The sequence below is a fragment of the Gopherus flavomarginatus genome, chromosome 4, assembly GCF_025201925.1.
Source record: "Gopherus flavomarginatus isolate rGopFla2 chromosome 4, rGopFla2.mat.asm, whole genome shotgun sequence".
In the NCBI taxonomy this organism is placed as follows: Eukaryota; Metazoa; Chordata; order Testudines; family Testudinidae; genus Gopherus; species Gopherus flavomarginatus.
Window position 1 is genome coordinate 82,961,707 of NC_066620.1, and position 20,287 is coordinate 82,981,993.

The following is a 20,287-nucleotide window of genomic DNA, read 5'->3' on the forward strand; positions in this document are numbered from 1 at the left end:
TCTAATCAATAAATCAGGAAACATAAGGATTGCAGCACCTAAAGTTTTCTGTGTTTTTATGCACTTGAGAGATCTGTACGTGAAGCATACTTCAAAGCTCTGCAAAATATTGAACAGAGGTTATATTATTATTGTGGAGAAATCTGAGTAGCAAGAGATACTCTGGAAAGAAATTTAGGCTTATGCAATAGTTTTATTAAGGATCAATGAGTAAAATATGTGTCTTTTCAATAAATTTTTTGAGATGTGAGTGAAGAATGGCCAAAGATTTCTCCAAAAAAGTAGAAAAAATTGTTTATATTTGTAAGTCCCATAATTTTAAGATTCCTGGCCTGATTACAAGCTTTCTAAAAACACATTTCTTCTGGTCTAAGACTAGCTATACAAATTTCAAAATGAAAGATTTATTGCTCATATTGGACGAAAGCATTTCAAAACTGGTCCAAGGATGGAATTGGTGTTACAACCCTAACTAAGGAGCTTTTACTAAAACTCAGTTCTATAGTTCTATGCAACTAAAACATCAGGATCGGTAAATGAAAAACAATTGGTGGTACTAGAAATGGTGATACTATGGAACTTTATGGATTTCTCAACACAAACCAAGAACTACACTTCCAAGGCAAGTGATCAAGACAGACAATGATTACTGATAAAAAAAATTAAGTCTTTGCAGAATTGGCATCTAAATATGTGCCTTAAATTTATATACAGGAATAGTTCAATGGACTATTTATGTGCTTAACATATAGCATGTGCGTAGGAAGTGGTGCCTTAATTCATATAATTTTATGGCAATTTCCATAAATTGATAAACAACTCTTACCTTGGTCCACAAACAGGGAGGCTAATGGAACACCTTTCTGACTTTTCATTAAAATAGTTGACCAAGGATTGTTGCCATCTGAGAGAGGTCTTATTCTGAAATCAGAATGATTCTTTAGACACGGTACAGAACAGCATGTTTCTATAACTTTTTTAATGAGAACTAATATAGGTTTAAAGAGAAAAAGAAGGAATAACTAGAAGCTATCTATTCTACAGAATTTCTTTTCTTGTGTATGTTTAAACACGTAACACACAAAGTGCTAAAACAGTAAAAGCTACAGTGGCTAGGAAGTTTGTATATGGTACAAGGTCTAAAACTTGTTTGATGGGGGTTTATAAAATTCTTTAAAAACACAAACTTTTGTAAAAGAGAACTGGGCAAGATCAAAGAGCAAGCACAAAAGAGGAAGCTGTATTCAGAGGTGAAAGTAAGCCAGTACGGTATGGTGTACCAGCAAGAACTAGTAAACAGCCAACTGTACCGGCAGGGGGCAGCTTCTTCAGGCCTGCAATTTAAAAGGGTCCTGCTGGAGCCCCAAGCCCTTTAAATTGCCACCAGAGCCCTGGGGCTCCCAGCCGCTGCAGCAGCTACCGCTACCACGGGGCTCCGGCAGTGATTTAAAGTGCCTGGGGGATTTAATGGCCCCACCCTCTCTGTGCAGGACCCTGGCAACTGCGTACTGGTAAATCCTTTAGTTACTTTCACCTGGCTGCTTTTAACATAGACTTATGATTTTATATTGATGTTGTATGTTTAACAATCAAGGAAGTGCCCATTTCAATTGATGGACACTTGACAGACAAGGAAATATACCCTGAAAAGGAGATAAGAAGGATCTTGAGTGATTTATAAAAAAAAAAAAAAAAATATGAAGAGTACTAGTGAAAATTCAGACAGTTGCTTTCAACACTTAACAACAAAATGACAGCATTCTAAAAATGTATTGCCTTTCAAAGTAGTAAACAGGAAATACTTCCTTTACTCAGCATCTAGACAGCCTGGAATACACTGCAGCAACAGGTACAGGCACAATGCCCTCGACTGCCTCTTCGTTTCCTGACTATTTCAGGATTCCAATAGAGCCTGACTCCGAAGGTGTGGGGTTGGAGGGTGGGTCATTGAAGCCACATCAAAGAATCAACAGAACATCTCAAAGAATCAGGGACTGTAAGGTAAGTGATTGTTCTAGCACCTGTGAGTCTTTGTCTGCATGAATCCCATTTATGGCTACCAGAAAATTCCCAGATTAATAAAATGAGGGTCTGAGGAATTCTAGCTAAAAACAACCTAGCTAAATAAGGGTTGCAGAACTGTGCGCCCAAATTTGGCTTCCAATCTAATCATCAAAATATCTGTCCTCATGTTAAGTGAATATAAAATACAGCAGTCATACCTCTCCTTACAATCTGCACGTTCCTTTGTTTGAACTGAGCTTGGTCCCCATGTGCAACCTTTCTTTTTAAAGCTTTTCTTCAAGTCTTCAAATTCTTCTTGGTGGCAAGCTGTGCTTCTTCCCCAGGTTCTGTTGCTTTCATCTGAGGTTACTAGAGACAGGTACAGTAGTTTAGTGCTCATTAGAAGGATTGTTACAGCCAATGAAAGAATTTGGATTTTAGCAAAGCAGCCTTCTCCACTAAAACTGAATCACAATAGCAAAATCAAAAAGGTTCAACTTAAAAATTGAGATGATTTCCCCCCCACTGATGCCAAAATACAAACTGCACTGATCAAAACGATAAGCAAGCAAGGAACAATTTGTAAACTGACAAGAAAGATGAAAATTAAAGACAAAGCAGCAAGAAAGATCTTATTTTTCATGCTTCTTAAAACTCAGTACTTTATATTTAGGTAATTCATATACATGAGGCAAACTGAGCATTTACCAGTTAATATTTTGTTCAGTAGAACTTTTTTTGATGCAATCATATCAAATGAATTAGAATATCTCAGTTATGACCAATTACTGTGATTTTGTTTTTCATTAACCCAAAACAAATATTTTAAAATAGATATTTTCTGTTTAAGTGCTCAGTCTGTCACTTAACACAAGTTCAGCTACAGAGTTAATACAACCAACACCCTTTACAATTTATTTGGATCTTGCCTTTTTTCATAACCCCACTGGAAAGTTCATATTCACTTGTGATATCTACATCTTGCTGGTACACATATACACTGTTTCTTCGGCCATTAGCTGTATTTGTGTCTGCTTTGGAAATCACTGAGGAAAAATTAAGAGAATGCAGTAGAGATCTTAGTAGTTTTACTTTATTTGCAGAAGAGGGACCAATTCTTCCTTATACTTTTAGCTCTAGAACCAGAAACCCAGTTCCAAAGGTGTAAAATGCCTCCTGGGAAGAGCCAAGCAGTCACAGGAGTACACAGTAATTGGCCCCAAAGTCTGTGAATCTGAATCAGTTAAATAAAATTCCTGTGTCAGATCAGCATCAGGTTGACAACTAGAAAAGTAAATTCTCAATATGCTCACAACTAAGATGATAGTATTGACATAGCACAACTTCTGCCATGACAGACCGTCTTTAACAAGGTAAAATTTAGGAGGTTTGTAATTCACCTATTTCTCACTCCTGCCCCAACTCTTACTCCAGTTTAACTTGCTCTGCAGCACAGATGCTTGCCTTTGCTAAGATATTACAACTAAGTTTTCAGGATTCTCTGGAGACTACTCACAACCTACTTTTTTTTAAAATTAGTGTTCAGAAATAGCTGAATTCAAACCTCTGACTAAATTTTCTTTACAATAAGCTAGGATTTCTTTTTCATTTTTAAGAAACTTAGATTTGGAAGCTTGAAATATTATGAACAAAAGAGGTGTGATCAAATAAGCAATTGTTAGATACTCTTGCTCAAAGCACACACACTTGAATAAATCTTCTCTAAACAAGGGAGCTCTGAAGTTTAATCAAGACTAAATAGCACTGGAGGAAGGTATTTTACATAGGTAGAATGCAATTACACAGGGATGCGGAAATTAAGTTGCTTCAGCCAGATATATTCAAAAGATCTGAGCACTTTGGCTAGAAGCTTGGGAATCCAAACTCAAAATTAGAAAGTATTCCATTTGAGGGAGAGACTCTTTGTTTAATACAGTAATTTTTATGGTCCTACAATGGGAAACATTTGCTCAGTTAGACCCATCAATTGAATTCCTCACAGGCATATGGGTCTGCACTGGCGGATCTCCTTGAAGGACAGGGGCCTATGACTGTGGGAGTTAGAATGGGTACAAATGTAAATTATTTTCTGCCTTTTTAAAAAAATCTCAAGATTCTAGAGGTAGGCTAATACCTGAAACTTTTATTTCATTTCTATGTTGAGTGCTGTAGACATCAAAAATTAAATAGCAACCTTATTTCAAGATTTTGGTTTTATGAGATATACCATTAGAAATGTTTTGCCCTACCAAAAATATTAAAAAGATTAGCAGAATGTATAAAAGGTGATGTGCAGTAATTGTAATTGGGACAGGTAACTGTGGTTTCACTCACAATTACAGAGAGTATGAATTCCAAAAACATCTCATGTAATGTGTTTTGTTTCATTTTAGCTGTCAAGTGCTAGAAGTCCTTTATAACTTGGGAAGGTCAATTTAAATTCATGATACAGTTTGCCAGAGTGGGTATTAAGCTGAAAGTATCGTCATGAAGTTGAAAATAGCTTACACCTAAACAGCCATGGCAGCACTTCAAATTTCACATGCAAACAAGGTAGATTTAATAAAAAATAATTTCTCTTCAGGCTGTAGCAAAAAAGGGAACATCAACCACACTTCTTATACCAATCTTGAAAAGACAAACCCCACAATTTTCTCTTGATGCTTTTTTCAAACAATCTTGAGACTACGATAAAGAAACAGGTTATACTTAACTCCTTCCCGTCCCAACCAGATATGAGGTAACAGAGTGCTCCAAGTCTATGGAAGTACATCAGCTACACCCAACAAATGCTCAGCTGGTCATTCTAGTAAAGACAGCCCTCCAGCTATAACTAGTGACTATGAAGAGATAATGATGAGGGCAGGCTTAAGACGGTGATGCTCACCCAGAGGGAAAGAGTCTTTCTACCCAAGATTAGAGGGAGCCCAGGCAGCTAGTTCCCAAGATCCAAAGGCAACCAGAGAAGACCTGATCTCCAGAAGGGAATAGCCAGGAAAGTGAGCCATATACTTCTGATTAAGCACCAGAGAAAAGACTGGGATCTTTCTCCTCAGAGGATCTTGTGGGGGAAAAAGAGAAGACTGTATCATTCAGAAGCAAAAGATGACCTAGATTCTAAACTACTTTGGCACTAAAAACTGGTCCTGGGTTCATTTGTTGGGATGGACACTACATGACATGTTTGTCTCTTGGGAAATGACCCTGAATAAACAAATAGATTTTGCTTTACTGTTCATCCCATGTGGTGTTCCATTATGCCCATGGGCAGTCGGTCAGCCTGCTTTGTACACAAGGCCAGACACTATTAAAATCAAGAAACGACATATATATTAAAAGATCTTTTCTATCTCTAGATATTGTGTTCTCAAAAATCAATAGTGAGCATAACATCTTGAGTGTCTTGTGGACTAGTTCCCCTCCCATTCATAACTGCTACCTCATCCTGCCATTTATACAGACAACTTCCCTACAGCAACCCCAGGAGTTGCTTACAAAAAACAGCATTTAAGTATTTAATAAGTGTGTGATTTTCAATCAATAAAAAAATAAATAAAAGGCACTTATCTCCTCCCCAATCTGTTCTCTTCCTCCCTCCCCTGCTTCCCATGTGCTTGGTTCCCCTTCTTCCCCGCCTCCCATCAATTGGAGTTTTGCCCTTCTGAACATATTATGGCTGCATTATTCCCTGTGTCTTTGGACATTATGCTCCTGTGCTTGGCTGGCAGCTCTGGTCCAAGGACAGCTGATTTTCTAACATTCCATTTGGCAGCAGCCCCCTCTCACATGATACTTTGCCATTTATCATTAGCCCTTTGTCTATGATCCTTCAGTACTTCATCCAAACCAGATTATATTTTTTCCAAGTACAATGTCCTGAAACAATTCAACATTTTACTAAAAGCCAGATAAGTTATGATTTGCTGCATTCTCTTCAGCTACAAATCTTGAAATACTCACTAAAAACAGTCATTCTAGCAAGATTTTCTCTATCAATTCATGCAGCATGTTGTTCACAGAACATCTAGGGGCCCAAACACATTCATTTTCTTTACATCCACATATAACATATTCCTTCCAGTGTTTTGCAGTGTAGCTGTGTAAAATGAGTGTGTTCATAATGGTTAAAAAAATGAACTGAAACGGTGACGAAAACTTACGCTGTATAGCTCGAAGGCGAGGAATTATTGTGGGGCTATTTGGTGGACTAGAGCTGTTACTGTTTAAGCTTCTTCGTTTATCCAAATTAGGGGAAGCCTGCACTGTTATTTTGTGCTGGAAATCTGTTGTGAAGAAAGCAAAACTAGGTAAATTTCACTGTTCTAAAGAAAGAAAGATTATATTGTATTTTTTCAGCATTAACCAAAATGAAATGTATATTTATGTAAGTGAATTTCATTAGATAAGATTTCTATTGTAACAGAGAAAAATTCTAAGCCTGCTGGTACAATTATTGGTTTGAACTTCGAGTCATGCCGGTAGAATTTTACAGCTTCACTCTAAATTAGTTTGGTGGCTCAATGGGAGCTCAACTAAGAAAATCAACATTACAAGCCAATCTGCAGCCTTGCTGGTGCTCAGTAGATTCAAAAAGCTAAACAGCTATTTTGTTTGGTTTCAGAGTGCTCTTTATAGGTCACAGTTGAGACATATTGGCAGGGCATTGTGGTGAAGGCTGTATTGGTGCTGGATGTTCTGTACCATTACGGGAAAAGTCTTAGGACTCCAGTCTCTAGGACTCTCCATCTGGCACCCTTACAAATACTTAATTCACACACATTAAAAAATGCAGCAACCAATGGCAGGATTCTACTATCACGAAACATGTCTTTCCACTGCTTCCCACAGTCTTGTGAAGTGTACAGTGCCATCTAGTGACAACATTAGTACAATGCCATTAGTGAATAGATATTTTGCCATGGACTCCTGTAGGAACAATAACTTGATAAACCAGCAACGGGATATATCCATTGGGGGTTCAGATGCCACGATGGTGACCTTTTGCTACATGCCCATGAAGCCTGAAAACAGATCCTGAAGTGATATCCTCTTTAGCTATTACCACATTTTTACGCACTACATACAGCACGTGCACACACACCCCACACCAACTATGCTCTGCTTTTTTTTTCTCACTGTGCTTACAAGTCAAACACTCTAAGATAAGTGTGGTCAACAAGGCAGTAGGTTAAGAAAATTAGCTATCTACCTGCATTCAACCCAGGTGTCACTTTTTCTTTTGCCTTCTACAAAACATTACATCGACTGCATAGTTCCAATACTTTTAAGTACTGAAATAAGTTTATGCCAACTGATCTTTCTGGACGGAGGACTGATTCAAATTTGTTTCTCACAATTTGGGAAAGATGAGTACTGCTATGTCCACAAGTTTTGGTAACATTAAAGTAATTAATTGAACAGGGTAGAAAAATAAGTTTTATCCACACCTCTCAACTGCAAACTTGGCCTATGTCTGCACCATATCTTTTAACTATGAAACCTGCTTTAAAGGATGTTTCCTCACTGAATTAAATAACATGTTTTGTTTTCTTTTTAAATTGGTGGGGGAGAATCTATCAAGTGGAAAACATGAAATCCTCCTACATGGGTCACTTGTGGGGTTTGAATTGTGGCACTTCTCATTCCCCACCACAGATCTCTTATTTATACGGACCAGCCATGAGGGGGACTTGACGCTTTGTTAATAAGTTATACAACAACTGTATGCTAGACAAAGCAGAATACTGAAGATCACAACTCCTGGGTTCTATTCCTGGCTCTGGGAGGAGAGTGCTGTCTAACTGTTAGAAACTGGATAGCTAAAGCACGTACAACAGGCCCATTCATTGTGAGACACAATGTGACAGAGTGAATGAGACATGGTGTCTACTCCCAGCCTGGTATGGGGGACCTTCTTTTAACTCGTTTGTAAAATCCAGGGTGTTTGGTCCTAAAACTTGACTGCTGCGGAGGATGGAGGTAGGTATTGGCGGCAGCAAAGGGACAGAAGTGCACAGAAATATAAACACTAGTTAGGCCAGATCTCATGATGCCCTGGCTCCAATTCAGTGTACCTTCCTCTAGGATACAAGATGTTTTTGGAGGGTAAGAGTCTCTCCCTCAACTTTATTCAACTGAAATGAGAAACATTTTGCAAACTCTGGTACATCTCAGAGTTCTGATTTTATCCCTTAAAGGCCATTTAGATTCTTTTTTTTTTTTTTCCTTTTATCAACCATTGCATACTTTTTGCCTAAAAGATCAGAGACCATGGTGGTGGAATTAGGCATCTTCAGGGTAACATACAATATCTAAATGTTTCAGATAGGGAACTTTAATCTGAATATTTAATTGTGAAAGGAAGATTTTGTAGAGGAGGAGAAAAATTTCAAACCTGAAGGCAAACTAATTCTATGTCCATCTTTAAGTTTTAACCGGCTCCTTTTAAACTTTCCCTTCCTCTTCTTCACATTGGGCTTCTCTTGATTTAACTGGAATATCAAAATATTCAGCTCACGCTCCAGTACATCAATCTCGCGTTCCGCTAACTGCTGCTCACGTCGCTTTAGTAATTCTTCCTGAGATTTTTGCTGAAGAGCAGCCCTTGTCAGCTCTTCTTCACGTGAACATAGCTCCTAAGAATGAGATTTACATAGATATAGGTAAATCACAAAACAATTCTTTCTGCTATTAGTCTATTTAAAACATAGCACTAAATTATATATCCTTAATTAATTTTCTTGATACACTGTGTGCACATAATACAAATAAGCATTATATTCACAGCTATTCAGGTCTTCAAAAGTCGGCTCTTTCTGTAGCAAGCAAGTATACAGAAATTTCTTTCAGGCATCTATTTGCAATCAAAGTTTATTTAAGCTAGGGTAGCATTAGCACTATCAACACCACCATACACTGGGATCCCAGCATTTATAATCATGATATTGGTGATCATGAAAAAATACTTGGACCAGAACATATCTTCCATTTAGGGCTTGTCTACATTGGCATTTCCAGCGCTGCAACCTTCTTGCTCGGGGGTGTGAAAAAACCACAAACCCGAGTGCTGCATGTTTCAGTGCTGTAAAGTGCCAGTGTAGATAGTACACCAGGGCTGGTAGCTACACCCCTCATTGAGGTGGCTTTTTAGCTATGCCGTGACTACACAAACCACATTAAAGTGCTGCTGTTGCAGTGCTTTAACACTGCCAGTGAAGACATGCCCTAGATTGTAAGCTCTTTGGGGAAGTGAGTGTCTCTTATTCTATGATTGTATAGTGCAGGGGCGGGCAAACTTTTTGGCCTGAGGGCCACACCAGGTTCCAAAATTGTATGGTGGGTCGGTTGGGGAGGCTATGCCTCCCCAAACAGCCAGGCATGGCCTGGCTCCCACCCACTATTTGACCGCTCCCCCCTGCTTCTCGCCCCATGACAACCCCGCTGGAACCCCTGCCCCATCCGCTCCTGCCCATCCCCTGACCGCCCCCATCCCTCCCACCCCTGACTGCTCCCCACCAACCCATCCTCTCATTCCTGACTGCCCCTCGGGACTCCTGCCCCCATTCAACCCCTCCTTCTCCCTGACTGCACCCAGACCACCCCCACTGCCCCATCCAACCTCTCCTCTCATTCCTGACTGCCCCCCGGGACCCCTGCCCCCATTCAACCCCTTTGTTCTCTGCCCTCTGACCGCCCCAACCCCTATCCACACCCCCACCTCCGACTACCACCCTGAACTTCTCTGCCCTCTATCCAACTCCCTTGCTCCCTACCACCTCACCACGCTGCCTGGAGCATTGGTGGCTGACGGCGCTACAGCTGCGCCACCCAGAGCACCAGGACAAGCAGCCACGCTGCCTGGCTGGAGCCAGCCACACCACCATGCAGCACCAGGTCAGGCCACAGTTCTGCAAGAGCCCCGCTGCCCAGAGGATTACGCTGGTGGCAGAGTGAGCTGAGGCTGTGGGGAAGGGGGAACAGTAGGGGAGAGGCCAGGGGCTAGCCTCCCAGGCAGGAGCTCAGGGGCCAGGCAGGAGGGTCCTGTGGGCCAGATGTGGCCTGCGGGCCGTAGTTTGCCCATCTCTGGTATCGTGCCTAGCTCCCTGTTCTCAGTTCAGAACTAGGTGCTACCACAACAAACATAATAAATAAAACAAACTGATTAAATTGTTTGCAGCAGGCCCTGAAGGAATCCCCTTTGGCTAGGCAGCGCTGGAGGGTTTGTTTTTTTTTGTTTCAGCGGCGGGGCGCTCAGGGGGGCAGACTTCGGGTGGCACAGCACTCGGGGGCTTGGCGCGGCGCTGGGGGGGCAGGGGCTGATGCAGCGCTTGGGGAGGGTGGGGGCTTGGGGCAGCGTGGCACTCTGCAGGGGTGGGGCTTCGGGTGGCATGGGGCTCGGGGGTTGGCGCGGCACTCAGGGGGTTGAGGTTTCGGTGGTGCGGTGCTCGCAGGGGGGAGGTTACGCTTCTTTTTTGCTTGGGGCAGCAAAAAAGTTAGAGCCAGCCCTGGTTGGCCCAGAGCTCACACAACTCCCAGGAATGCCTGGGCTGGGTTCTTTCACTCTCTGAGTTAACTGTTTTCTCCTTCTGCCCTATATTTAGTCCTGTAGCACAAGTGGAAAAGTCTGCACTGCAGTGCTGAAGGTTCAGGGTTCAAACCTTGCTGGCGATGCACTTGGGGGTTGTTATAGAAACATACAGATTTCTTTTAAAGAAAAAAAGGTAACACCAAATTCTAGGAAATTACATTTTAAGAAAAACTAAGTTAAAACAAGTTGTAAAGTCAAGAACTTGAAAGGCAGATTTACAGTTACCTGTCAACCGCAGTTTGGCCCCTTTATGCAGGTGCATTATCACTTACACTTCATTCCTCAAGACCCCTGCCTCATTCAGTGCACAGACTGGATGGACAAGGGGCAGAATTAAGGATGCATGAGAAACCATAAAATTGGCACCTCTTAACTTTCAAGCACTTTGAGTTTTGTTCATATGTGATACATGACCCCAGCACCAACAATGTATGAATCTGGATGAGGACAATGGTCTTCTGGTTAAGGCAACTGACAGGGATTTAGAAGATCAGAATTCAGTTTCTGGCTCTGCTAAAAGACTTCATGCATAACCTTGCATACAGGAACTAATGGCTTGTCCACACTGCCACTTTCGTTGGTATAAAACTTATGTTGCTCATAGGTATGAAAAAATACAGCCGAGTGACATAAAAGTTACACCAACAGACGTGCCGATGCGGACAGCGCATCTGCTCCCGTCAACATAGCTATCGCTGCTCGTGGTTGTTTCATTATGTAGACAGGTGAGCGGCTACACAAGCTATATTACAGTGGTGCAGCTGCATCAGTACATCTATGCCACTGTAGGCTCGCTAGTGTAGACATGGCCTCAGCCCCTTTGCCTCCTTTTTCCATTTGTAAAATGATGGAACTTCTCCTCCTCGTTTTTGTCTGCTTTGTCTATTAACACCATGCAAGGTCAACAAAGCACACATTAAATGGGTTACTGGCTAACAACTGGATCACATACATTTATTTTAAATGGGGAATTGTCATCCAATGAGGGCATTTCTAGCAAGGTTCCACACAGCGAAATGCTCCTCAGCATTTTTACCAGGAATGCTCTTATATTTTCTTTCAGATCATTGATCAAGTGTGCAGACAATACAAAAACTGGAGGAGTGGTAAATAATTATAAGGACAAGTCAGTTTTACAGAATGATCTAGATCAGTGTGGGCCTCATGGGCTGTGATGTGGGGGGGGGGGCAAAATTCCCCATACTTGTTGCTCCAGGATGCACCACCTTGGTGCTGATTGCTGGGGCCACCAGCAAGGGTTGGCCCTGCCCCCTTCTGAAGACTGCTGGGGCACAAAGCTGAAGGAGCAGGTGAGTTCCTCACCTTCCCAAGGGTAGCAGGGCTCAGGCTTTGGGCTTCAGCTCTGGGCTAGTGGGACAGCAGGCTCTGGATGCACGGCTTCAGGTTCCAGCCACACAGCTTAGGGCTCCATCTGCCGGCCATGGGGCTTCAGGCTTTGGGCGCAGGGCTTCAGGCTCCAGCCCTCTGCTGCCTGCCCTGCCCCCCACAAATCTCCCCATTGCTCCTGGACCCTGCTGCCCCTCCTGACTCCCCATCCAGGGCTTAATTTCTCCCTAGGCTTGCCAGGGTTAAGTAAGGCCGCTGTGAAAAGTGATACCTGTATGTTTGTTAATATCACTTTTCATAACAGACTTACTAGCTAGCAATAAATAAATTGCAATGATCTGGATGTGCGTACATACATATTTATTTGTTTTTTCTAAAGTTAATTAAGTATTTTAGGAAAAATTGCCAGAGTTGCCACCAGCAGGAGTTGGTGGCCGCAGTCGGAGGCCACAAAAAATTTTGTCCTGAGAATCATCTCTCTTGGTAAGCTGTGTTCACTTTAACACAACTAAATGCCAAGTCACACACATCTAGGAACCAAGAATAGAGGTCACACGGAGAACAGAGGTGTTGGGAGGCTGGTATTTTGGGAAGTGGTGACTTAGAAAAGAACTTGGGGGCCATGGCAGCTAATTCACTGAACATTAGCTCTCAGTGTGACGTGGTGGTTAAAACAAAAAATTGTAATCCTTGGATGTACAAGTAAGGGAACAAACCATAGAAGCAGGAACGTGTTATTGTCACTGTACACAGCATAACTGAGGCCATCACTGGGGCCATTAATAGAATACAGTCCAGTCCTGGCACCCACACTTAAAAAAAAAAAAAAGAAAGAAAAAAAAGGAAACAGAAGCGGCAAACGGGAGTTTCAGAGGGCATATTTGCGGACACTGAGCTTGGAGGTAAAGGGACTTGGTGAGTAGTGTGTTTAGTTTGTCTGTCTGCTTTCCATGAAGGTTGTTTAGCTGGACTATGGACTCCTGAGCAGGTCAATTGAAATAGGACTGTGTTCTTTGCGTCTCAAAGCGTGATACGTGGCTAGGACCCATGAGTCGCCGATCAGCCCCAGTGTTTGGGGTCTTTGAGTAGATAATCCCTCCATTAGCGAAGGGGTGAAGCTGAGCAGTGAGTGTTAGTATACAAGCCAGTTGTTAGGTGAACTCCTGAGTAGGCGAACTGGGCAGTTATGAAGGGAATATGAGAGGCTGTCTTTATAGGTGCAGTTTTACACTCAATAGTGTGATGGCCAGAAATGGCTCAGTGGTTGCGACCTGCTATGTATGTGTCAGGTTTCCTTTCCTGCCTGAAGCCAGAAGGGACTTCCTGTGTATGAGGCACAACACAAGTTGATGGCTGTGCTACATGAAAAGACTGTCGGACTGGAAGAACAATTAGAGATACTGCTCAGAGAGGCAGTTCTTGGACAACCAGATTCCAAAAGCATCATCACTAGTACAGATCCAGGAAAGTCCTATGGCTTGAACTGAAACATCCCTAATATTACTGTATTGAGTCTTAGAGCAGTGGTTCTCAACCAGGGGTCTAAGAAAATAAACCAGAGACCAAAGCTATTAAACTTGCTGGGGCGCAGGGCAGAAAACTGGATCCCGAGCCCCTCTGCGCGGGGCTGAAGCTGGAGCCTGAACAACTTAGGTTCATGGGGCCCCCGGTGGCATGGGGCTCCAAGCAATTGCCCTGCTTGCTACCCCTAACACTGCCCTGGCTTTTAATCTACTAGATATGCAGAAAAACAGTAGTTGTGGCACAGGTGAGCCATGGAGTTTTAATAGCACGTGGGGGGCGGGGAGAGGACCTCAGAAAGAAAAATGTTGAGAACCCCTGTTTTAGACTACAAACGTTGCCATGTTTTGTTGTACCATGTAGCAGTTCTGTAACAAAGAATATCATCCACCAAGGACTAAGGCTTTTTTTTTTTTTTTTTTTTTTTTAATTTGCAACCGTCAATCAGGATTCTAATCCTTAACTACTTTCTCATCCCTCTGATTGTGGTTCCGAAGTGCTGGAAGACACCATGTTCCCTTATGGGTACCAGCCACTATATTCTGCATGTCTTACCGATTTCCCTTCCAAACACAGATCACAATTGTTTTTGAACATTTGGACTTTTTTTTTTTTATTTAACATTTAAATATATTCTTTAAAAACAAACAAACAAAAACTTACTCCCTCAGGGCCTGTGTGTTCCAAAAACTGATCTACTTTTTAGTATCAGTGAAAGCATAATCATCATCACATGTCTGGGTCTGTCTTTCAAAAGTACAGAAAAATAACTGCATATAACAGGGGTCAGCAACCTTTCAGAAGTGGTGTGCCAAGTCTTCATTTATTCACTTTAATTTAAGGTTTCGCGTGCTGGTAATACATTTTAATGTTTTTTAAAAGGTCTCTCTCTATAAGTTTATATATTATAACTAAACTATTGTTGTATTGTAAAATAAACAAGGTTTTCAAAATGTTTAAGAAGCTTCATGTAAAATAAAATTAAAATGTTGATCTTACGCCGCCGGCCCGCTCAGCCCGCTGCTAGTCTGGGGTTCTGTTCACTTAGGCTGGCAGTGCGCTGAGCGGGGCCTGTGGACGGGACCCCGGCTGGCAAGAGTCTGGCAGCCAGAACCCCAGAGCGACAGCGGGCTGTGCGGGGTCGGCGGCCGGGACCCCAGACCAGCAGTGGGCTGAACGGCTTAGCCCACTGCCGCTCAGGGGTTCCATCTGACGGCTTCTGCCAGACGGGATCCTAGCTGATGGACCCGTTCAGTCCGCTTCCGGTCTGGGGTCCCAGCCCTGCCCACATACAGTGGGTACCTACCTCCTCCCTGGTTCTGGCCCATTCTCTTCCTCTCTGCACTGAGCAGAGGGTGAAAGTGCACTGAGCAGAAGGCTGGGGGTGAAGGGTCTGGCCAGGAGCTAGAATGAGGGAGGGGGCTCAGGGTTGGGACAGGAGGTTTGAATGTGGGGCACTTATCTGGACAGCTCCCATTTGGTGAGAGGGGTGCAGGTGGGAATGTGAGGAGGGGGTGCAAGAGCTCCCGCTTGGTGCTCAGGGTGGGGGTGGGGGTGTAAGGGTCTGGATATGTGTGGGGTACCAGAGTCAGGGCAGGGGTTGTGGGGGTGTGTGTGAAGAAATCAAGTAGAGGGCTGGGTGTGTATAAGGGGGGTACAGGGCTCATGGCAGGGGCCTGGGGGGGTGTGGGGCTGCGGGACTCAGAGCAGAGGTGTGTGACAGGGGTCAGGGAAGGGGGCTGGAGGGGATATGCCCCTATTCCACCTCCCCTTCCCCAAAGCCCTGCCCCCACTTCTCTGCCTCCACCAGGAGCAGCGAGCATGATGACTCTGCTCCTTCCCGACCCCCTCCCTCGCAAGGGCCATCAGCTGATCGGCCGGCAGGGAGGGAGGGACAGAGAGGCAGAGGAGGGGCAGGAACCCAGCACACTATGAGAAGAGGCATCGGAGCCAGCAGGACCAAGCTTCTGCCCCCTGCCCCTGGGGGGGGGGAGTTGGGGGGAAGAGCAGAGCGCGGAGAAGAGCAGGCCAGGTCGGATTTTTAATGGCATGCTGCTGTCTGCCAGGACTTTGTCAGGCAGCAGCGTGCCATTAAAAATCATCGTGTGCTGTCTGTGGCGTGTGCCATAGGTTGCCGACCCCTGGCATATAAACTGGAGTATTTTTGTTTGATTTGGTTTTGGCGGGGAGTAGAGGGCTTGTACCTCTCTAAAGGGCCACCGCAGTCCTACTGTATGGGATAAAATCACTATGACTAACACAAGCAAGAAGTTAAAATCATGCTTAAATTTTCAGAGAGTTCTCTTTGACCATGCTGCATGCAGATTTTAAAAGAAAAGAACATTCATCAATACATAATTATGCCAGTGTTCCCTCTTCCGAATCACATTCTTATGCAGTTACTTTATTTTTGAAATTAAGGAAAGTATGAGTATTTGAAACTTGAGATGAATTAAGTGACAGTTAACAAGTCCTTTAAACCTCTTCCAGAAGATTTACATATTTCAGTAATTATATGCATGAGAAAAAAATTATGAAATTTAAGAAGGAGTTTACTTATGAAAAAAACTTAATCTGTCCTACAATAAATTCACACTTCTAATATTCTGGAACACTACCAGGAATTCCAAACCCACCTACTGCTTTAAAAAAAAAATAGCAGCTCCTCAATTGCCCTATTCTCTTGTTAAAACTACTGCATTTGCAGATGGAAAAATTCACTCACTTTTTCCTTTGTCCTTAGTTCACTAAATATCTGCTGAATTTCCAATTTCCAGTCATCTTGCATGGAGTGGAAAGATTCTTGAGGCATCTCAGTCATAACTGCCTCCTCAATGGCAGTAAGCTGTTCAAGAATTAAGGCAAACGATGGTCGGATATGAGGATCCTGCTCCCAGCATTCTAAAATTCATCAAAATCCCATCAGTTCCACTATTGACAGAGTTTTAGGGGGATTATTTACACAATGCATGAATTTCAAAATATTTGTTATTTATACTTCAAAGTTCTAATGCTTACTCCTCTCCCTGAGAATTGCCTAGTTTTATCATTGCTGGTATAGGGCATGCTTACCCTACAGTACATCAAGGTTTTTAAAAGGTTATGAGAAGTCAATTTTTTCCAACATAACCTCTATTTTCAGGATGTAAAGCAGCAGAACTGCCAGCACCGAAGTAGTTAAGCTTCTTGAGCTAATAAAAAACCTCAAAGAACTCCATTTGGACACTGTAGCATAGGGGGAGCGATAGCTCAGTGGTTTGAGCATTCACCTGCTAAATCCAGGGTTGTGAGTACAATCCATTTGGAGATTGGCCCTGCTTTGAGCAGGGGGTTGGACTAGATGATCTCCTGAGGTCCCTTCCAACCCTTATGATCTACGATTCTATGATTATGCACAGTTGTCAGGGTCCCTCATCTCTCTGGAGAAGGAGGGAGAAACCCAACAATCTTTGGAAGTCAAAAAGACTACGAGGTAACAGCTAGTGATATCCCCTCCCCACAAGAAGTCAGTCATATTGATTTTGTATTTTACCGCTACATTTGGTGGACATTATAGTTAGTTACATATAAAAGAAAACAAACCACAAGAATACAGAAGAAATAATTCAACCACTGCTTAAGGTGATGCATCTTTAAAAATGATATGGGATACTGTAGTATTGCATGGCTTACTCTGAAATGGGTTAAAATGTCTTAGTACTGGATTGCCAAGAAAGGGGAAACCACTACTTTATACAGAGTTAGCACAGTACCAAATGAAGTGTTTGAGTTGTGTAATTATTATAAATCATAAGAAAAAGCATAGATATTAAAACACATTTACATCTAGGATAAGTAGAGAGAAGCAGCACAGGTACCTTTCATTAGTTTAGCAAATGGTTCAGGACAGGTGGATGGAATGGGCAAGGTAAGCTTATTGACAGCTACTCCGTAAGCCACAGCAAGACCATCAATGCCACGGTAAGGAACTTCTCCTGTAAGCAGTTCCCACAGCAACACTCCGTAACTATAAAGCAAATTTTTAAATAGTTAAGTTTATCTTCTGAATACTGACACGGTTTACTCAGGGACAAAACAGGTTGATACTCTGTCCAGTATGTAGTCCTAAAAGAGAGACTGTCTTCACTATCATTTGTCAAAATCTTCAGGGGACTATTCCCCCTCACCTGTTATCTTCTCTCTGATAGCAATTAGTAAAACTGGATATGCTAGTCAAATGGATGGGCTATTGTAACCATATCCTACCTAAATCACTGTCACTTTGCTGGCAGAAAAAAAAACAACAAAACAAACAAAACTCCTATTTAAAAAAAAAGACTTTGGTTCCAGTCAACTTTTAATCAGATGTCACTACCATGTAAACCTTGATGAAAAGAGGATGGAAAAGGAAGAGAATAAGCACAAAGAACAGATGAGAACTAAAAAGTTCTACTTCAAAACAATGAAGTATCAGACTGATCCCTGGACAATTTATCCCAATGGACACACCATTTTGTTTTTTGAATTAAAAGCGGCTTCATTTGAGAACTGAAATTTCTGCATCCCTACGGCATACTGCAGAATGAGCCCCTAACTTTTTTCCCTTTCATAAAATGTACAACAGGATTGACTCATGACATAATTTCATTTTTGCCAGGCTAGGCAAGGAAAAAATATTGCTTGCTGTCAGAAGTAAGGGAGGAAACATTTCCTAAATTTTAGAGGAAAAGTTTTATCTCCTGATTGTGTGTCAGGTACCAATATACCTGTCACTGCTAATTAGATTAGCCAAAAGAAATTCAGATACAAACTCCACCCTAAAATTAAAACAATTTCACTCTCTTTACTTCTCTGACTTCCAGTAAATCTGTCTTGTAATAAGCATGTTTAATACTGGCTGGCCCATAGGCACTACCAGAGTAGAGTCCCATTGCATTAGGCACTGTACAGAAAAGTATATGGTGACTGCCCTGAAGAGCTTACAGTCTAAACAGACAAGACAGACACAAGTTGGGGAAAGAGCTATCACACACCAGTAGAGTGAACAATATGACGATCGTAAATGTCATGTTCGTTCCACAACTTTTTTGGGGGTGGCTTTAATTGGGAGAGGATAAGGTAAGGAACCAACTTGAGCCTCATTATTTGTAGTTCCCAGTTCCTTATTCAAAGGCCAAAATTATTTAAAAATACATCAGTGTAGGATTACATTTTTAGAAGTTTCATCAAATTCTTGTGACTGAACGCAATAAAAGTTTAAATTACTAATTATTAAATAATCAAATAAATAGTTGGATTTTGACTGGCTGGGTACATGACAATATACCAGGTCACCCCAAGTGATATGCCCCTGTGACTGTCAGACTGTTCTGAAGTAGCTGGGACATGCTATCCTGACCTGAAGCTTCAATCCTGTGCAACATGCTGCCACATATCACACCCCTCACTTTTTTTTCCCCAGAGCCCTCGAATAAGGAATTGGGATTTGACTAGCTGTATGAGAAATGTGTCTCAGATCATCCCCAAGAGACATGTCCTCACAAACATCAGATTGTTCTGAAGGAGCTGGTACATGACACTTGCCAACCCAAATCTTTATTCCTGCGCAATATGCTGGTGAATTCCAGACCTCCACCTCTTTCCATATTATATATGGTATATGCATAAGCAACTGAGTTTTGACTGGCCGTGTGTGACAAAACAGGTTCTGGGTCAACACAAGGGACACATCTTGGCAACTGTCAGACTGTTCTACAAGCAGGACCAGCTCCAGGCACCAGCAAACCAAGCAGGTGCTTGGGGCGGCACATTTTCAGGGGCGGCATTCTGGCCATCTTTTTTTTTTGGCACGCTTGTGGCGGCAAAAGCCTAGAGCTGCCCCTGGCAGCAGCAGTGCGTCCTGCACGGGGGCTGCCCTGGGGCTGCTGTGGTTTGCATCGGAGAGCAGTGGCCGCACCTTACGGCCGGCTGGGCTCCGAGCGCGGGACACTGTGGCTGGGGGCCGCCCCCCCAAGGCACATGGAGCTGCCTGCAGGTGCAGCCTGGTGGCCACCACCCAGCACCGCAGCCAGGGCTGGGAGAACCAGCCCGAGTCACCCAAGGACTGCAGCAGAGTGGCCAAGAGCAGCAGCAGCGGGGAAATAGTGGGGACCAGTGCCCAGGGCACTGCTGTGCAGGGCCCGCGCCCCGCTCTCCGGAGCTCCGCTCCCTCTGGGGCTGCCCTGCCCTGGCTCCTCAGCCCTCTGCCGAGTGGTCCCCCAGCTCTGCCGTCCCAAGTCCTGGACGGTCCTGAAGGCAGGAGCCCTGGCTGGAGGGACTCTGGGCTAATGAACAGCCCGGGAGCTCCGCTGCTTACCCCGACCCTGCCAGAACTGGACTGACTGGAGATGAGGGGGAAAGTGGGTGGAATCAGCATTGGTGGGGGAAAGCCCAGGGCTGGGGCAGCAGGGAGTGCAGATGAGGTGAGGGGGAGAGCCCAGAGTTTGGGCAGCAGGAGTGCAGGTGGCGGGGAGAGCCCAAGGTTGGGGCGGCAGGGGGTACAGGTGTAGGAGGGGGCAGAGCCCAGCGCTGGGGCTGCAGGAGGTGCGGGTGAGGGGAGAGCCCAGCGCTGGGGCGGCAGCAGGGTGCAGAGGAAGCCCAAGGCTGGGGTAAGGGGCAGCCAAAATTTTTTTTCTTGGGGTGGCAAAAAACCTAGTGCCAGCCCTGTCTACAAGGAGCTAGGATATGCCGTCTCTGACCCAAAGCTTTGTTCCCCTACCTACATTTTGTATATGGAATTTATATAAGGGGCCAGGGTTTAAAGGGCAATATGATTTAAAGAAGAAAAAAGAAAAAGTTTCATCTCAAGGT

At 43.4% G+C, this 20,287-nt stretch overlaps 1 protein-coding gene across 2 annotated transcripts in view; it reads right to left on the minus strand.

Annotated features, from left to right (window-relative positions):
• The window catches only part of MAP3K21 (mitogen-activated protein kinase kinase kinase 21), a 61,323-nt gene that overhangs the window by 8,576 nt on the left and 32,460 nt on the right, over nucleotides 1-20,287 (minus strand). For both annotated transcript variants that reach the window (XR_007773827.1, XM_050949036.1), the window contains exons 3-9: nucleotides 17,317-17,465; nucleotides 16,185-16,360; nucleotides 8,399-8,639; nucleotides 6,165-6,287; nucleotides 2,934-3,050; nucleotides 2,223-2,373; nucleotides 827-921 (exon numbers count right to left, since the gene is read on the minus strand). Coding sequence is in view for 1 of the 2 variants with exons in the window: in XM_050949036.1 (XP_050804993.1) it covers nucleotides 827-921; nucleotides 2,223-2,373; nucleotides 2,934-3,050; nucleotides 6,165-6,287; nucleotides 8,399-8,639; nucleotides 16,185-16,360; nucleotides 17,317-17,465 (1,052 nt within the window). In the remaining variant the exon portion in view is untranslated. The remainder of the gene's footprint in view (nucleotides 1-826; nucleotides 922-2,222; nucleotides 2,374-2,933; nucleotides 3,051-6,164; nucleotides 6,288-8,398; nucleotides 8,640-16,184; nucleotides 16,361-17,316; nucleotides 17,466-20,287) is intronic.